Source organism: Suricata suricatta, chromosome X (assembly GCF_006229205.1).
Source record: "Suricata suricatta isolate VVHF042 chromosome X, meerkat_22Aug2017_6uvM2_HiC, whole genome shotgun sequence".
NCBI classification, from domain to species: domain Eukaryota; kingdom Metazoa; phylum Chordata; class Mammalia; order Carnivora; family Herpestidae; genus Suricata; species Suricata suricatta.
Genome location: NC_043717.1, coordinates 79658592 through 79678394, shown reverse-complemented (window position 1 = coordinate 79678394; position 19803 = coordinate 79658592). Strand labels below are relative to the sequence as shown.

The 19803-nt window shown below is 42.0% G+C and overlaps 1 protein-coding gene across 3 annotated transcripts in view; it reads right to left on the bottom strand.

Annotated features, from left to right (window-relative positions):
• Nucleotides 1-19803, bottom strand: part of PLS3 (plastin 3) — a 92413-nt gene that overhangs the window by 42942 nt on the left and 29668 nt on the right. For all 3 annotated transcript variants that reach the window (XM_029929829.1, XM_029929831.1, XM_029929830.1), the window contains exons 2-3: nucleotides 4319-4403; nucleotides 1663-1743 (exon numbers count right to left, since the gene is read on the bottom strand). In XM_029929829.1, the coding sequence (XP_029785689.1) occupies nucleotides 1663-1735 (73 nt within the window). In that variant the 5' untranslated portion in view covers nucleotides 1736-1743; nucleotides 4319-4403. The remainder of the gene's footprint in view (nucleotides 1-1662; nucleotides 1744-4318; nucleotides 4404-19803) is intronic.

Here is a 19803-nt window from a genome sequence, read left to right as displayed (position 1 = left end):
CCTCTCCAAAATAAATAAACATGAAAAACATTAAAAAGAAAAAAAGAAAGTTTCAAAGGATATGCAATTCTAAAATAATCATGACAACGATATTTGTACGGAATAATGAGGTTTTAAAAATCTTGCAGCCAGGAATTCACCTGTTGCTTTCTTGCCATCAATCTAACATCAGGATACTATCAGGCAGTACTCTCCTTATGGTAAGTGGTAACTAGAGCCAGTTAACAGACTGCTTTTGCTTTTCACAGACACACAGAAAATGGTCTTTGATTCAGGCCTACCCAATTATTTCTACTTAGAATTATTTTTTTTAATGTTTATTCTGAGATAGAGAACAAGAGTGTACATGCGTGTAAGTGAGGGAGAGACAGAGGAAGAGGGAGAGGGAGAATCCCGAGCAGGCTCCACGCTGTCAGAGCAGAACCTGAAACGGAGTTCGATCCCATGAACCATGAGATAGAGAGCTGAAATCACCTGAACTAAAACCAAGGGTCACAGGTAACAGACTGCGCCACCCAGGTGCACCTCTCCTTAGAATTCTGATGAGATTATGAACAGTGACTTTGGTGAGGTATGATTCTTCCCACGGCCTGCTGTTCCCACTCAACGCCTTCACAGAAAATGCTGGTCAGAAATGTACAGGAATAGAGACGCACACGTCCTCACTTTTCATTAATGAGGTTTGTAACATAGGTCAGAGAGTCAATTCTGATTTAAATAACAGATCACTATGATCTAACTTTATACCCCTTGATCAAGGAGATAGGCGGTACTAGTAGTTTACCTCTCTAACTAGGCCCACGTTGACTCATGTGAATACATATGTCAATAATCAGTTCTGACCCTGTTTTCTCACTCTCTCCTATGGATTGGACACAAGCCGTGAAATTAGGAATGTAAATACTATCAACTATTTCCACAGTTGCTAAATGCTAAGACATGTTCTGTGACGTTTAAGGAAAAACCAAATGGCATGCTATGCCTTCCCATCTGATGTGGATACTATAACTTAATGTGAGAAGGCTGAACAGACTGTGTTTTCCAAAGGCACAGAATATCCACGGAAAAGGCCATAAAGCCAAGCTAATCAGGGAAAGGCAAAACATCAGCTAATCAGCACCTAATGTTTTCAAGGGTCACACATCCCTCTGAGAATATGGTGAAGGCTCTAAATCCTCTCCTCAGAAACATATGCTATATAATACAGTAACAACAAAAAAAATTGTCTAAAACTTTCAGGAGCCACAGGGGCCCCTAGTTAAGGACTGGTACTTGGGATGAAAGACCTTTGACCATATTAGATAATCTACTTCTTTTCCCTTAGTTGGTATGCTGTGAAATTTATTTCATATGACCATTATTTTTACAAAGAAGTACATCACCATGTTTATTTATTTGTTATTTATTTATTGTTAAGTAATCTCTACGCACAACACGCTCTACTAATGGAGCCATTCAGCCGGCTCTTGACCATATTACATAATAGACATAATTAGAAATAAGAGCTTAAAGTGTTGTTTTTAAAACTTTATTCCATTGATTTTAACTATCTTGCCCTATGGTTCATGATTAACCATTTATATAATTTTTTAGAGAATCAATTTTCATCTGGGCCACATAAAGATCACTTTACTATAGGAAATGCTGTAGAAAAACACTTACCAACTTTGGCAAAGGCCTCTTTGAGTTCATCAAGCTCATCTTTGGAAATCTGAGAGGCTGCCATCTCCTCCATTTAAAGATCTAAAGACAAACCAAAAAGGTTTAAGACTTAAAGATGTTGGTGATGAATATATTATAAGCATTCCTGTGAAATTCTCATCTTAGAGATAATTTATACAGAATTGCTAATTTAAACAGAATTGCAAATGGCTAAAAGCATCTGAATATATCCCCATATTTTATAGCTAAAGCCATCAAGAGGAAAACAAACACACCAGAAGTCATGATTTACCAAAAGTTATTCAGACCAAAAACATCTCTGAATATGCCTTCCAAGAACAAAATCTTATGCACCTCAGTGTAAGGAAGGGCCAAGGTATCCAGCAACGACAGGAGAGAGATACATAATAGAAATTCTTGGTTATTCATGCCAAAACTAAAAGTCAAAATTACCTGACCAAAGACTCATGCATGATATAAGAGTTCAATTAAGCTTTATCTCTTTCTTTCTGACTCTTTACATTTTTTCCAGCTTTATTGAGATATAATTGACACATACTATTGTATAAGTTCAAGGTGTATACCATGATGATTGGATATAACACTATCTTGTGAAATGACTGCTATAATAAGGTCACTTAGCACATCCATCGCCTCATACAGTTACCAGTTTTTCCATTAAGTCATTTTAAAATGGGGGCATGTGGGGGCTCAGCTGATTAGGCGTCTGACTCTTGGTTTCAGTGAAGGTCATGATCTCCTAGTTTGCGGGATGAAGTCCCACGTTGGGCTCTGAGCTGACAGGACAGAGCCTGCTTGGGATTCTCTGTCTCCCTCATTCTCTGCCCCTCTCCCACTCGCACTCTTACTCTCAAAATAAATAAGCATTTAAAAAAATAAATAAATAGGGGTGCCTGGGTGGCTCAGTTCATTGAAAGTCCAGCTTCTGCTCGGGTCATGATCTTGCGGTTTGTGAGTTTGAGCCCCTCGTCGGGCTCTCTGCTGACAGCTGGGAACCTGGGGCCTGTTTCGAATTTTGTTTCTCCCTCTTTCTTTGCCCCTCCCCCACTGGCACTCTGTCTCTGTCTCTCTCTCTCTCTCTCTCTCAAAAATAAACATTTAAAATAAATAAGTAAAACCATTCCTTGTGAAAACACTGATTTTCAAATAGGATACTAACACTTATCAATCACGCCCATTAAAGGAGTCGACTAAAATATATTATTATATAAATTATATTTGGTTTTGATATGTAAGTGCACACAAGTGTGTGCGAAGAAACACACCCTTGTTCATGTAACTGACATTGTTTGGGTTTACACCCTTTCCGATTTGGCCCTATTTTACTTATTTAACCAACAGAGCTGGGGGTGGCAACTATGGCCCATGGGCCAAATCTGAACCACCGCTTATTTCTGCATGCTCTGGGTTTGGTTTTTTTTTGGGGGGGGAGGGGGTTTTGGCTTTTTTCTCAGTCTTTTTTAAGGACGGTATTTCTATGGGACACTTTTAGGTTCATAGCAAAATTGAATAGGGAGTACAGAGATTTCAGGCTACTGCATCCCCCACCAAGGGGGCTCCTGTGTTAGAATCGGTAAAACCTACACCGACACATCACAATTACCAAAGTCCATAGTTTACCTCAGAGTTCATTCTTGGTGCTGTACCTTCTACCGGTTTTGACCAAATACATACTCACATATATCTGCCCGGAAAGTATCAAACAGAGTAAGTGTCACGGCCCTAAAGGTGTTCCCCTTTGAAACAAGTGTTCTAGATGGTCAATTTCACAGTCTAGTCAAGCTGCAAATTTGAGCTGCTCTATGTAGCGCTTTTTGATATTTTTGTTAGTAGTTAACAATCTACCTCCGGCTCATCAAGAGAGAGCTGGGCCACACCTGTCTTTTTCACAGCCATAGTTGTTCTCTCTAGAACTTATCGCAGTCCAAGGCGTATAGTAAGGCACTTAATCAAATAGTTCTTTAATAAATTCATCCATTCAACAACTATGTGCCAAGCACTACATTAAATTCATATTAATATCAATCCCTGAACACTAACAACAGCGTTAGGAGTTAAGTCTTCTTACTCTCTATTTTCTTTTTCTTTTTCCTTAAAGTTTATTTTGAAAGAGAAAGAGAGAGAGCCTGAGCAGGGGAGGGGCAGAGAGAGAGGGAGAGAGAGAAGCCCAAGCAGGTTCCATACTGTCACCTTGGAGCCTGATACAGGGCTTAAACTCACAAACTGTGAGATCATGACCTGAGCTGAAATAAAAAATCAGAGGCTTAACCAGGCACCCCGCCCTCTTTTTTCTTATAAGGTAACTTAGGTTCAGATGGACCATGAAACTGGAATTCAAATCTCTGGGATGTTTTCAAATGACCACAGGATACCATTAGCCATTTTTCCAGCACAATGCAATATACATATATAATGACTGGTATTCAAAAAAAATTTAATAAAAGCAGACTTTTATTTACTTATTTTTAAGCATTTTAATGTTTTATTAAGTAAACTTGACTCCCAACATCGGGCTTGAACTCATGACCCTGAGATCAAGAGTCACGTGTTCCAGGGACAGAGCCAGCCAGGTTCCCCCAAAACAGGCTTTTAAAAAACAGAAAACAGAACTTGCTTCTTCATAAACTTTTCTTACCTAGGATGTTAAAATGTCGCTAAAGAGAGACGAACTTCTCAGTAGATAAGTTGGGTAAAGACACCTTTCAGAGTAGTCTGAGGCTCTATAAGGTAAAGAAAGATCTTCAGTTAGATATGAGGTAAGCATTTTAAAAAGTTAAGAGTAAAAAGTGATTTTTCATGTTAGGCTATAATGTAATGACAGTACTTTTAAAAAGTATCCTTTATTTTACTATTATGATGTTCAACACTTCTGATTACAAAAATACTACATAGGATTTACACCAATTTTCTCTTCTTTTTTTTAAAATTTTTTTAATGTTTTATTTATTTTTGATACAGAGAGAGATAGAGCATGAGAGGGGAAGGGGCAGAGAGAGAAGGAGACACAGAACCAGAAGCAGGCTCCAGGCTCTGAGCTAGCTGTCAGCCCAGAGCCTGACGCGGGGCTCAAACCCACGAACGTGAGATCTGACCTGAGCCGAAGTTGGAGGCTTAACCGACTGAGCTACCCAGGCGCCCCTCTCCTTTTTAAAAATAAGGTTATTTATTTATTTATTTTGAGAGAGAGAGCTCAAGTATGGGGAGAAAGGGGAGAAACAGAGAGAGAGAATCCCAAGCAGGCTCCGCGCTGTCAGCACAGAACCCCATGTGGGACTCGAACTCACGAACCGTGAGATGGTGACCTGAGCTGATATCAAGAGTATGAGAGAGTGATGCTTCTTCAACTGAACCACCCAGGCGCCCTCCAACTTTCTTGACGCAAGTTTTAAGTGGTCAAGTTTTCAACACAAAATTAGTAACCATCTCCATGAACTTTACCACGTAGAACAATGGTTCAGAATGTTTGAACGTGAGGCTGTCTCAGAAAATCCAAAACATGTGGCCTCTCCTTTATCTCTAAAGGTCCTTTCCAGTTTGGGCAGTTTGGGCGTCAGTGATGATCCAAAGTATTTGAGTTAAAGGAAAAAAAGACTCGTGGTTTTATTCTCATACTACCATATCACTCCTTTACGAAAGAGAACGTTAGATAAAGAAGGTTCTAGACGTAGATCCCCCTCTGGCATCCCTGCTGACTAAATCCTTCCCCGCCCTTTTCCCCTTTGTGGGCAGCAAGGCTGAACAGGGCAGAAATCTCTTCCCCCTCTTCATGCTCCTCCCCAATGCATACACCTCTATCCGTACACACTTTTACCAATATTTTAGGCATCTGTTACATGCCTAGTTCCTGCCCTCAAGGAACTTTCTGTCTGGGGAAGGCAACGTATAAATAATTATAATTTGACACAAAGGGAATTAATGGCTACAACAAAGGGAGAGAAGGAAAAAAGGCTCTGGGGACTTGGGAGATTATTAATTTCTTTTCAGATAGGCCAGGAAAGAAGGAGTTTTGTTCTTCCTGCGAAATTAGGAAATGGCTTCAAGGCAACCGTTTACTTTAAAAAATATTAATACAAGGGCTCCTGGGTGCCTCAGTCAGTTAAGCGCCTGACTCTTGATTTTGGCTCAGGTCCCGATCACTCGGTTCTTGGGTTCGAGCCCCGCGTTGGGCGCTGCACGGAGATAAAATGAGTAAGCTTTATTAAAATATTAATACAGTTGGAAACTACACTTATGGTGGTGGGTGTTGAGCAATGAATAGAATTGTTGAATCAGTAGGCAATATACCTGAAACAGTAGGCAATATACCTGAAAGGAATACACTCCAAAAATAAAAATTTTAAAAATCGATCTAACTCAGCATTAAAAAAAAAGACACACCAAAATATCCTTTCAGGTTTTCTAATTTCTTATTCCTGTCTAATTGTCTTAATGAAAGCGTAAAGTGACTTCTTTTACACTGAAGGGGAGCAAAATAGACCACCCGAAAATCTGCCTCTTTGGCATATTATTTTAAGCTGGTAATTTTAAGAAGTGAACACCGGTGGGGCTCTGCAAACTGAGAAGGTAACCTTTTGTACAAAAAATTTACATTCATAAGGGAGATCTCCATTTGTCGTAGTGTCTCCGGGCTAGAACTGGAAGAGACTGTGGAAATCTCTAGGAACGCTTATTAATGGAGGAAGGCGTGGTCTTAAATCTGCATAACAAGCTTACTGTTGTTTACAGTGCTTTGCCTGGTTACCTCCCAACACTGAGTCACCACCCCCAACAGCTTCTTTTGTTTTTAGCCGAAAAGTAGCATTTAAGGAGGTGGCTTTGGCCTTTTCAGAGAGGTGCTCTGTTTTCCTGGGTCTCTCCCATGTATGTGGGAGGTGCACGTCTTATTAAACCTGTCAGTGTCTCCTGTTAATCGTTCTCGTGTCAATTTATTAAGACCAGCCAAAGTACCTCGAAGGGCAGAAGAAAACATTTTTTTTCCTTCCCGACAACACCTAAAAGTCACAGGAGACTTCAGGAAGCACATCTGAATAAGAATAAAAAGAATTGGAACATGCATATATATCCCCAAAACATTTCCAGGCAAGATGGTCCAGGATAACAAAATACTTTAATTTAGGAGTTTCTCATTTAAATAAATTCAATTTCATTTATTTATAATTACAAAAAATAAAAGCTACTCCGAGGCACCTAAGCTCCTACTAAGAAATACAAAGTCAAATTTAAAAGCCTTGCCATATATGCATTAGTGGGTAACAGTGACAATTTTTTAAATACTTCTTTTATGTCTATTTATTTACTTTTGAGAGAGACAGAGACAGCTGTGGCAGGGGTAGGACAGAAAGAGCGGGAGAAAAAGAGAATCTCAGGCAGGCTCTGAGCAGAACCTGACGCAGGCTCGAACCCACAAAACTCTGAGCTCATGACCTGAAACCGACAGAGCCGATCAGACGCAATGATAAACATCGCAATGTTTAAAGTAGCTTATGTAATGCAGGCTTTTTCCCACTATAAGCAAAAAAACAAAAAAAAGGTTTTTTTCTTAAGTCTACTCATAGGTGTCTGATGGTATCTCTGTTTTAAGTTTATTTATTTATTTTGAGAAAGAGATTGGGGCTGCCACATAAGTTTTTAACATTAAGGTTTTAAAAATTAAAATCTAACAAATTAAAAAAATTTTTTTTTCTACATTTATTTATTTTTGAGAGGCAGAGTGAGACAGAGCATGAACAGGGGAGGGGCAGAGAGAGAAGGAGACACAGAATCCAAAGCAGGCTCTGTTCAGCACAGAGCCTGTCATGGGGCTCAAACCCATGAACTGTGAGATCATAACCTGAGTCGAAGTCGAACACTAACCTGACTGAGCTACTCAGGCGCCCCAAAATCTTACAAATTAAAATTACAGGAGCTCTGTTCCTCTTCATGGGGGCATTCCTGGCACTTCAGGGCCTTTTTTTCTCAAAGCAAACATCCTAGACTAGGGCTTATGAAGCAAAACAGAGACTTTGACATCTTTATCGCCCTGCGTTTGCTTCATTCAATCCTGAGTACCTGTCACAGCAGCTGCTCCTCACCCACCGACGCAGTGTGTTATCCTGAAAGCTGGGAAGACTGGGATGTGAAATCCAACAAGTTCAATGTCTCGTTTCTGCTATTTCCTAGCAGTGTGTCCAGGAGGAAGATTATTTAACTGGATCCTCAGTCTCCTCCTTTGAAGGCAGCCATAATACCTACTTCCCTCGGGTCCTCATGAAGATTAAGTATGACATACGTAGGAGCGCCTGGCTGGGTCAGTTGGTTAAACATCAGACTTTGGCCCAGGTCATGATCTCACGGTTCGCGAGTTCAAGCCCCGTATCTGCAGTGGCAGGGCAGCGCCTGCTTGGGATGCTCTCTCTCTTTCTCTCTCAAAATAAACTTTATAAATACCCCAAAAAATTTTAAAAAGGATGGCATATGTGAAGGCATACCATAACATATAAATTCTTCTCCAGTAACTTCAGATCCTTAATGAAAGAAAACAGGGAATAAATGAATACCTAAATTGTTGTGAGAGGCTATATAAAAATAGGCATAAGTTCTAGTAAGAACCTTTCAAATGGGATCTATGAAAAGTTATTCCATTTGCCCCATAATTAGTGACTACCGAGTATAAAGATGTCCTTCCTACATAAAAATTCTAAGCCTTTTAGTCAATATCATTTCAGAAGGATGGGTCTAAAGAAAATCTGTCAACCGCTTTTCACCCATGACTCAATATGGCTCCTTCATTAAGGCCAGTTTCTAAATACAACTTGAAGTGTGGCCAGTAGAGATTTTTAAAAATGCACATTTTACTTTAAGTATTTCAGGACCACTTAAAAAAAACAACAGCTTGTCAATATTGTCATATTCCTCCCAATCTGCACACTTTCTTCTCCATCAGCACTGAACAATGAAAGGTCAAGGGGTAAGAAGTAAATTTACTCGCTGAATCAAAGTTTAACCTTAAGTTCACGGTATGCGGTTAACAGGGCAAAAGAAAAGGGTGACTTCTGAAACACGTCTTTTTCTCATCTGCCTTACCAACAAAAGGGACTTTATTTTACATGGGAAAGACAGAGAAAGTGTGATGGCTATTTAAAAAAAAAGAAATATATTTTCCTTCCATTTAAACGTAGCCAAATGAAATCCTAATCAAAAGGAAAAGCTCCCAGGGTCCCTGCATTTTTCTGAATTCTCTCACTGGGAAGCACTTTGATCTGTCCCAAATTCTGTTTCCTCCCTACCTCCTATGCCTGCCTCTCTTAGGACCCAAAAAAAAAAAAAAGAAAAGAAAAGAAAAGAAAAAGAAAAAAATGCAAAAAACAACAAAAAAACCCAAATCCTCTCTCTCCCTAAACATCTGAGACAAAAGAAAACAGATTTTCAAAACAGGGAATAAAACAGAAAGCAAACAAAACCTTGTTTGTTTGTTTTCTTCATAAAAGGATATGGTGTGGGACCGGGTCTGAAATCAGGGCGTCACCCGTAGAGGAATCTTAGGCCCATGAAGTCATCCCTAATTACAGAGTTTGCCTAACAATGCAGCAATTATGAAACCGCGCCGCTGGCTCATTTAACTATACTTCAACCCCTAACACAAATCTTTGCTGAGAGAGGTGTATGGACAAGGAACTGGGACCATTACTCAAATTCTGAAAGGTCTGTGATGGAGATGAGGAGGGGGTGCCTGTTTTCACCCCCTAAAGCGATTCGCTAGAGGAATGCAGCTGCCCGAATAATCTCTGTACTAATCTTGGCCCTTTGGTACCACGTGGGGCAGGAGGCCGGCACCGGCACTGGGAAACTCATCCGTGGAGAATCAGGAGCTGCTGATGAACTCTGGGTTTCTTTTTCTGGAAACTGAAAGGAACTACAAGATAAAAACTGGGGTGGAGGTGGGGGGCCGGAGGAGGCCATTCAACCCCAGACTTGATCTCAGCCCCTTGGGTACTAGGGAAGCACAATTAGGGAATGTGAAGCCAGTTAGCTAAAGTCAGAGATTTGGCCACACATATTTAAGTTCACCTCACAAGGGAGAGAGCAACAAAGGATGGCCGGAAAACATGGAAGACATTATTTCACAATAAACGAAGGGACCGAACTCCATGGCCACTGCTATGGATGAATAATTCGAGAGCGGTCACCAAAAAGGAGCGTACATGTCACCTTCCTTTGTCCAAATCAGGCAGGGCTTCGGCACACCCACACTTCACATACCTGTACCGACAGAACCGACGCCCTGACTCCTCCCTACTTTGGCAAGTCAACAGCACTGGTCGCCAGGTCACATGGGTGCTCGACACTGAGCTAAACGCCGCCCTGCTCTTACTAGGATGACTCAAGCTCCAAGCGCGTGTTTCCAAATGACTTTCTAGATGTCAACTTGGCGGTCTCCCATCGTCACCCACTTATCCGTTTATATCCCAGCCTTCACTGAAGGCTTGGTAGGTACCAGGCCTGGCTTGGGTGCTCCACATATAGAAAATTACGACCCAAAGTCCCCTTCTCTTGAAGAGCTTACTATCTAGTGGGAGAAACAGAAAAACAGAGACATAATATTGGTGCTATCATGCTTTAAGAGTCCTACTTCCTGAGTGGTGAGAGTCAGGAAGGGTTTGCCAAGGAGGACCTTTTTTAAAAAAAAATTTATTTATTTATTTTGAGAGAGAGAGAGCACTAACAAGGGAGGGGCAGAGAGAGAGAACCTGAAGCAGGCTGCGCACTGTCAGCGAAGAGCCCGGAGTGGGGCTCGAACCCGTGAGCCACGAGATCAGGACCTGAGTGGAAACCAAGAGTCGGCAGCTGGACTGACTGAGCCACCCAGGTGCCTCCAAAGGAGACTTTTGAACTTTATCTTAGAATTCCTCAGAGAGACGTCACGGGTAAAGGCACTCTAGACACAGAGACAGAAAGTTATATGCTGGGGTTGGAGAAAGATGGTGAGGTCGAAGCACGGTGCTTGGGGTTTAAGACAGGCACAGTTGGGAGCAGAAGGTCAGGACCCACTTTAGAAGGGCTATGCTCAAAATCTGGACTTGACCCTCTAGCCGGGGGAGAAGGAAGGTCAGTGAGGAGGTTGCTGGTCAGGAAAGTCAAAGCGCCTATACTGAACTTACCGCTCCGTTAGTTCCCCGTTTCAACTACCTCTCCTGCCACCTCAGCTCTCCCTCTCAAGTTGCCCACTTTCCTCCGTCTCCAGGCTTCCAAATCTGAGGCTGAGGTGTGGCCACAAGAAACGGACGGAGGGAGAAGTAAATAATTAAGTGGTCTGGATTCTTCCAGCATACCCCTTTATTACCTCAGGTCCAGCCTAGTCCAAAAGACTTTTAGCAGGTCTATCTCCAGTCTTGTGTCCCTCCAAGGTCATTTTTACACTGCCAGCTCTCTGGAGAGAAGATCTATGAACTGTTCCACACGAAACCAAGTCCCACCTTTTAGGCACGACATTCAAGGCCCCACACATTTCTTTCTTTCTTTTTTAAATTTTTTTCTAATGTTTATTTATTTTTGAGAGAGAGAGCAAGGGAGACACAGAATTCAAAGCAGGCTCCAGGCCTCAAGCTATGAGCACGGAGCCCAAAATGGGGCTCGAACCCACAAACCGCGAGATCATAACCAGAGCTGAAGTCGGAGTCTCAACCAATTGAGCACCCAGCTGCCCCAAGGCCCCACACATTTCTGAACTGATACCTGCCTTTCTTTCCAATGTCACTTCCCATCACCAACCCAGCACCCTTGACTCACTCTAGAAAGATACCGTTTCCCAAGCAGGCCACATAGCTTCCCGTTCCCATGTCTCTCCTCTGTGCTGGTCTCCGGTGGAATGTTCTCCACCCATCTCCCATCTGCTCTCCACAAAGAGGACGTGACGTCTCTTCAGATTGAACCCACCTGCAATTAAGAATCCCCTCGGCCCAGTACTGGCTGTGTTTTCTTCTATAATGGACAGTGCAGGATTCTTTCAGACAGCTTCGATTTTATTTTAGTATTATTTTTTTAATGTTTATTTATTCTTGAGAGACAGAGCACGAGCAGGGGAAGGACAGGGAGAGGGAGACATAGAATCCTCTAGAAGTCCAATGTGCTATCCATTGCGCCACGGAGCCACCTTGGAGACCTAGAATCCAAAGCAGGCTCGGGGCTCCGAGCTATCAGCACAGAGCCCGACGCGGGGCTCGAAGTCATGAACCGTGAGATCCCGACCTAAGCCGAAGTCAGATGCCTAATCCATTGAGCCACCCAGGTGCCTCTGGAAAACTCCAATTTTAAATATTTTGTTTTACTGTCACAACCTATGTACCAATGTCTGGATGGGAAAATACAGTCACCACAAGGATAGCATTTATAAGAGAGCTCTTTGATGGAAAGGGCCATATCACATTCATCTTCATATTCCCAGCTCCGATCACAGTGCCCACAGAGTAGGTAATAATAATCATTAAGATAATATAATAACTATCATTGTAAGCTTACATTACAGCTGACATTTACAGAGGACTTGTTATTTACATGCACTCTGCTACACGCTGTATAAATATTATCTAAGTTATGCCTCAGAAGAAAACTCTCTAAACCGGCTGATATTCTTATCGTCATTTTACAGAAGAGCAAATAAGCTCAGAGAAGTTGTGTAACCTTCCCAAATTCACACAGCTATTGAGAGATAGAGCTGGGTCTCAAACCCAGGATTCTCAACCCTTTTGCTATTGTAGACTCCTCCATGACAGCTTATTGAATGAATTTCTTGCCCCAGCAAGATTCTAACCTTCAGGAGAGTGGAGATACAGATGTCTTATCTCTGTATTCACCACAGCACGCAGAAAAATGCACTGGGTGTTTTCAACAAATATTTCCTGAGTTAAAAGTGGCCCACGGCTAGTGCCCACAACCATCTTTGATCACGTTGGTCCCTCTTTGAGGAAGCTCTAATGGCTGATGACCCAAACAGCTTGTCTAATCTCTGCCTGATGCTCCCGTCCTCCGGAGCGGTCCTCCTGGGCTCACTAACCAGTTTTCCATTTCAATAACATTCAAAATTGGGTTTTTTTTTTTTAAAGTTTATTTTCAGTTATTTTGAGAGAGAGGGAGAAGGGAAGAGGGAGAATCCCAAGCAGGCTCTAAGCGGTCAGCGCAGAGCCTGATGCAGGGCTCGATCTCACATACTGAGAGATCATGACCTGCCTAACCGACTGAGCCACCGAGGCGCCCCCCAAAATTAGCTTTCTGATCACAACTATCATCCTGAACGTGTCCAGTTACCTCTTGCCTCGCTACCTCTTGCTCTAGCCACCCCCTTCCGCCTTCCCTCTCTCCCCCTGACGACTCCTCTCGTACCACCTCTCACACATGTAATGCCCTCCTCTTTATCTTCCCTTCTCTCCCTGTCCAAATCCTACTAGCCGTTCAAGGTGCAGCAGGAGCCTCTCCCTCTCCTAAAGCAGGCTTCCCAGGGGATCCGCCCCTGCTGGCCTTCCTCTTCAGATCCCCGAGGGCTTAGACTCTGGTCACAAAAGCATTGCATTCTAGCTTTCCTCCTCTAGTCACCTCGATGGATGGGAGGACAGACCGCCCTGGACATCTGTCATCCTACTTGAGTTCACCTGCCTCCTCCACACAGCTCCTCACACTGGGTTCGAGAATACTCTTCCCCAATGAAAGAGATTCGTTCTTTTCTTAACAGTGCACTGTAAACTTGCCTGACTCCTTGCTCTGCTAGACTCATTTCAAGATTGTTCATGTCCAGGGGCGCCTGATTGGTTGAGCGTCCGACTTCGGCTCACGTCATGATCTCACGGTTCATGAGTTCGAGTCCCGTGTCAGGTTCTGTGCTGACAGCTCAGAGCCTGGAGCCTGCTTCAGATTCTCTGTCTTCCTCTCTCTCTGACCCTCGCCTGCTCATGCTCTGTCTCTCTCAAAAATATATCAATGTTAAAAAAAATCACAAAAGATTGTCTCTCAAGAACAGAGTTCCACCTCCATCTTCCTCTTCTGTACTCCCACCGTTATAATCCGTTGTTGATCCTGGGTAGAGGCATGGCTCAAAAATATTCGAGCTGACTGCAATGTTCTGAGGGTCGTGCTAAGTGCCAGCAAGCCCATACCCAATGCCTCCTGCAGCGGTATCAGGGAAGAAACAGGAGCCTAGGGCACTTACAGGATTTTGCCCAAAACACAAAGCTGTGCAACAAATGTAAAACTCAAAGTGTGTGGGGGGAACCTGGGTGGTTCAGTGGGTTAAGCCTCTGACTCCGGCTTGAGTCATGATATCAGTTTGTGGGTTCGAGCCCCACATTGGGTTCTGCACTGACAGTGTGGAGCCTGCTTGGGATTCTCTCTCTCTCCCTCTCTGTGCCCCTCCCCTGGTCATACTTTCTCTCTCTCTCATAAAGGAATAAACAAAAAAAAAACATGTGTGCGACTGGAGGTAATTAAGTACTCTTACCATAAAAGCAAAAACCAAAGAGGCTACACGCTGCTTTGTGGAAAGAAGGCCCAAGCCTATTAAGAGTGTATGGAAGATCATTGAAAAGCTCCTAAAAAAATGTGACCTTGGCATTGAGAAGTATGCACAGTTAACAGGAAATGGAGATGGTGTCCCCTCCAGCCAATACTGACTTGTTCTCATTACAGGATAAGGGATTCACTAATTGTTGAATTGAAATCACTAAAACGGATTGTGTAAAATATACAGAATACAGGTAACAGGTTCAGTAAAGATCGTATATTATAGAATTCTAAAACTTCTTTCTTCAAAACGTGATGTTAAAACAGGCTGTAAATTCTTTTAAACAGGCTCCACACGCCAACGCAGGGATCGAACTCACGATCCCAAGATCAAGGCGTGAGCTGAGATCAAGAGTTGGACGCTTGGCTGACTGAGCCACCCAGGCACCCCAAACAGGCCATACTTTTAAAAAATAAGGACACAAATGCTTATCATGCCTTTTGGCACGTTCATTGCCCTATATGACAGGCTTGTGCCTCACCGTACTTAGTATTACTTAATTTCAGCCTCTTAAAAGCTAAGTACTGTGAAAAACCACTCCCACTGTGGGGTGCTAATAACAGAACAAACATAACAAAACACTCAAGTGTCTGTGTAATTTACTTTTTAAGGATTCTTTTCATACGTAAGCCATCACTATGGCACCCATAGTTTTTGTGGGGGTTTTTTAGTGTTTATTTTTGAGAAAGCAAGAACGAGCAGGGGAGAGGCAGAGAGAGAGGGGGAGAGAGAATCCCAGGCTGGGCTCCCGGACGTAGGGCTCGAACCCATGAACCGGGAGATCATGACCTGAGCCAAAACCAAAAGTCAAACGCTCAACCGACTGAGTCACTGAGGTGCCCCTGTTTGGTTTCCTTTTTTTAGTGATTAGTTCTTAAATGTAACAGTTGATTTTTCTCAAGGGGCAAGCAGTTTGGAGTTTTCTGCACTTCCTTTTAGAAAACTTTAATGGCACCGCAGGACAGGAGTAATGTGAGTGCCTAGGAGGTCATACGCATCTCTCTCAATTTAATGATTTGTGGCTCTGAATGTCAAAACAAGTGAGCCAAACTCTAAATGCCCCCAGACGTCACAGGCTCCTAGATCTGAACGTTTAGGAAAGGTTCAAGCAGAGAGAAGAGGTGACAGACTTTACTGTCGATTATTCTAGCATCTCAGCATTATTACTAATGGCTTTCAATAGCCAAAAGACAGCATACTTTATTTAGTGAAGTTGTTTTTCAAGCCTAGATCTTCTGCTAATTCTACATGACATTTCAGCTGCAAACTGGTAAAACTAAACAGAGGACATGGTTAGATGACCCCAAATGAAACTGACAGCATTTTCCCCTGAGGCACTGTCGTATATGCCGTTAGGTTATCCAGTACTGAGAACTATAGGGAATAAAGCTGATGCAACGTAAGACAGGCTTTATTTTGCAACTATGCTACTACAATTCATTCGGATTAAAATAATATGAACACAAAAATATATTACTTCTGTGTCGCCTGGGTGGCTCAGTTGGTAGAGCATCTGGTTTTGGTTCCGGTCACGATCTCACAGTTCGAGGGTTTGAGCCCCGCACTGGGCTCTGTGAAGCCAGTGCAGAGCCTGCTTGGGATTCTCTCTTTCTCCCCCTCTCTCTGCTCCTCCCCTGCTTGTGTGCTCTCTCTCTCTCTCTCTCTCTCTCTCTCTCTCTCTCCTTTCTCTCTCTCTCTCTCTCTCTCTCTCTCTCAAAATAAATAAATAATATATGTATATTATTTCAAGTAACACAGTATATCACTTCAGGGACATTTGTGAAGTGACCTAAAAGACCTTAACTACTGCTTCCCTGACAAAATAGGTTTCAAATTCCAAATCAGTTGAGAAATGGAGTGTTGAAACCTCATCAGTGACTAAAGACTAATTCTAGCCTTTTTAAAAAATGTTTTTAAATTAATGTTTATTTATTTTTGAGACACACAGAGAGAGAGAGAGACAGAGGGGCAGAGAGAGAGAGGGAGACACAGAATCCCAAGGAGGCTCCACGGTCTGAGCTGTCAGCACAGAGCCCCATGCGGAGCTCGAACTCACAAACCATGAGATCATGACCTGGGCTGAAGTCGAAGTCAGAAGCTCAAATGACTGAGCCACCCAGGCGCCCCTGTTTGCATTGTTTTAAAGGAGACACACCAGAGTTCTAGTTGCTAACCAGTAACTGCCCTTCCCCAATTCCTGTCGCCTCGCCCCTTTCAGTGTGCGATGACCTTCTCCTTCTCTATTTCTTCCAGTAGTCAGAGCTACTTGAAAGCAGGCTTGGTATCTTATTTGGCTTTGTATCCTGGCTCACAATAAGCACCTACTAAATGTGTGTTGATATACTTGACGGAGGCCAGTAGGGGAAGTAAGCATATTTAAATAGGCTAAACAGTTGTCTCCTGTGGTTGTAAAAAATGCAGTCTGTTAAAGAAAGCTGTGAACAAAATAGTCAAGACATAAAAATGTTCCCACATTCTTCACATGCAATTGGCTTCTTAGCATGCTTTAACTATGTCCTCTTGTTTAATGCTTCAAGATACTACAAAACTACTCAAGATGGTTGCAGCCTGTCCTTTGAATTGGGCTGAAAGTCAAACAGAAAGGTTTTTCTCTCCCTAGAAAGTTTTTCCTTGCTACAATTTTGACAATCCAGCGGCAGATTTCACCTTTACAATACCTGATACACACCATGCGACAAATCCTGTTTTAACAAATCGGCAATTTCTAGGTAAAAGTAATGTTTGGAAATAAATGTCAGCTGCCCCAAACTAAAGCTATACTTAAATGTTTTATTGCAAAAAATTTCAACATGCACAACAGAGGAAATGGTACGATAAACACTCATAAACCCATCACCCAGATTGTGCATTTATCACTTTCTGGAAATCCCTCTATTCTATTCTAGAATCTAGCAAACCCCAGACATCTCATGATTTTACCCTACATAGGTCTCTTAAGAAATGAATTCATTTTCTGGAAATACCTCTATTCTATTCTAGAGTCTAGCATAGGCTAGGTTCAAATTGATCTTATTTTCAAGTACCGATATCTATGAGTCACTTAAACCCCAAAGGGTGCCCAATCCTGTGTCATTTCCTGGAGGAATATCAAATACTTCCATTTAAAGTAAACATTTCCTTTCTTCTTTTTGTACTTAATAAAAAAAAGATAAGATCTTGAAGTAATGGCTATTTAAAGATAGGTTAGTAACCTTTCCAATAATGGAAACATTCAACATAAGTTAGTCAGATTGAAGACATTCTTTAAATTCTTACCAGACAAGAGTTTCACAGATATTTAATATATGTCCTTACCATATTCTAAAAGCCCCTTTCCCTGTGAAAATTAACATTTAAGCCAAGAGTAACCTTCAGGTGTGTGTGTGTGTGTGTGTGTGTGTGTGTGTGTGTGTGCGTGTACGTACATATGTATACACATACATATGGAGGCAATATATATATGTATATACACACACATATACACAGGTACACCCACATCACAAGATCAGACTAGTTAACTAACATGTTTCAATTCAAGACAAAACATTATATGTTCTCAGATACAGTACTTGTTAATTGAGAAAACACCTTTTACTTCAGACAGGTGTCAGAGTCAGAGATTTCACTACGTTGAAATAAGGAGAAATAAACTTACACAATCCCCAATTGATGGAAATCCCTGATGAATATGCAGACACCGGAAATCACTATTACTATTACTACCACGTTACAGTAGCAGCACCAAAATTTCATCACCAATGATTTTCATGTATCTTGTAAAGCATAAGTAAATACTAACACAAAGTTTGTCGTAAGTCGTTTTATAAGAGTAGAATACTGGTCTAATCATGAAAGCTACCTCATAGATTTCACAGAATTCTGAAACACCATTTACGGATCAAAGACATCAGAGACATTTGAAATTCCAGCCCCCCCCCCTACCCGACACAAGATACAAAGTAATAGTTTCTGTCATTTAAGCCTTTGGACCACTAACTTGACAGACAGATATGGGTAATATAATTAATATTTCCAAATCAATTATTAAAGAGCACGACATCCCTGGAATAGTCCCCAAATGAAGAGAAGGCAGAGTATAAAGAGAAACTTGAAGACTCTAAATCTTCAAAAATTTTTCGCTTTGAGTTGATCCTATTTGAATAAGCAAGGTTTAAAATGTATCTCCAAATGTTTACCCAAACACACAGTAAGAATTTCAAACTTTTTAAAAGTAAATTTCTGCTTAAATATCCAGTCATCTAAAAGTTAGAGCCTAACAAAATAATATGAAAATAGTTACCCTTCCACAGCGACGAGAGCAAACCTGTTTCTTTCTCTCTGGCAGCACTAATAGAAGGAACCTCCCACGCCCAGAAACGCCAATCTGGAAACCCAACATTCTTCTTACAATTGCAACTTTAGAGAGCAAGTCATAACACTTCCTGCTCGAAAAAGAGAACACCCTGACAAAAGAGTGATACAATACTTACGAATCCCCTTCCTGACAGCCTCCTGGTCCATTGCCAAGTATTAGTAAATTCTGACTTTACGACATTCAGTGAAAAGTTAATTTTTTAAAAGATGTTTTATTTATTTTTGAGACCGTAAAGTGGGGGAGGGGCAGAGAGAGGGGGACAGAGGATCCAAAGCGGGCTCCGAGCTGTCAGCAGCAAGCGCGATGCGGGGCTCGAACTTACGAACAGTGAGATCCTGACCTGAGCCAGAGTCAGAAGCTTAACTGACTGAGCCACCCAGGTGCCCCAGTGAAAAGTTAATTTTTTAAATTCCAGCTCCACTCAAATCCTACAAGAGCATAGGGGAATTTAAAAGTTGGTTCAGGTCAAACAGCTACAACCCACATACCTATTTAGAGCTTGAACATTAGCCAAGTAACCTGCTTATTTTAGAACACAAGGAACCAGCTTCTCCCCAGTGCCCAGTCACTCGTCCATAGGAAAGTTCATTACTTAGAAAGGCAAATGAACGGTCTCAGACCACTTAGGTTCTCCATTGTTCATTTCAATCTATACCTAGTCATGCCTTCACACAACATTTATGCTCCTTATGGTAGACGTTGTGGGCATTGACTGCGAATATCTATGTCTTGTTTTCTTCCGGTGACGTACGCTATTAAGTATAGGGATTCTATTTTCTACCGGCATAGCCCAAAGGAACTAAGCCAATACTTGGCTGAACGGAATAATTTTGTATTCAGAGGCAGTACCACACAGCAGTTAAGGGCCGTGTGAGTCCCTGGGCACCTTGCTTACGCTAGCGTGCCTCTATTTTCTCCTCCAGGGATGGTAATAGTAACAACTTCACCAAAGAGTCACTTAATACACGTTCAAAATGTAGTTCACGCCCTGGCGCGTGGTAGGCATTAGGTATGTGACAACAGCTATTCTTCTTATCAAAATTTGCTTTATAACCAATCAAACAGTATCTAATCAGTTAATTGCTAAATTAAGCCCCTGGTTATTAGAGGATGCCCATTAGGGGAAAGAACAGAAAATCAATAGGGCTGCTGTGCCCAAGAGACTGCTTCTAATACGGACCCGGGCACGTAGATCTTTGGAAGGGAATGGAGCATGGTG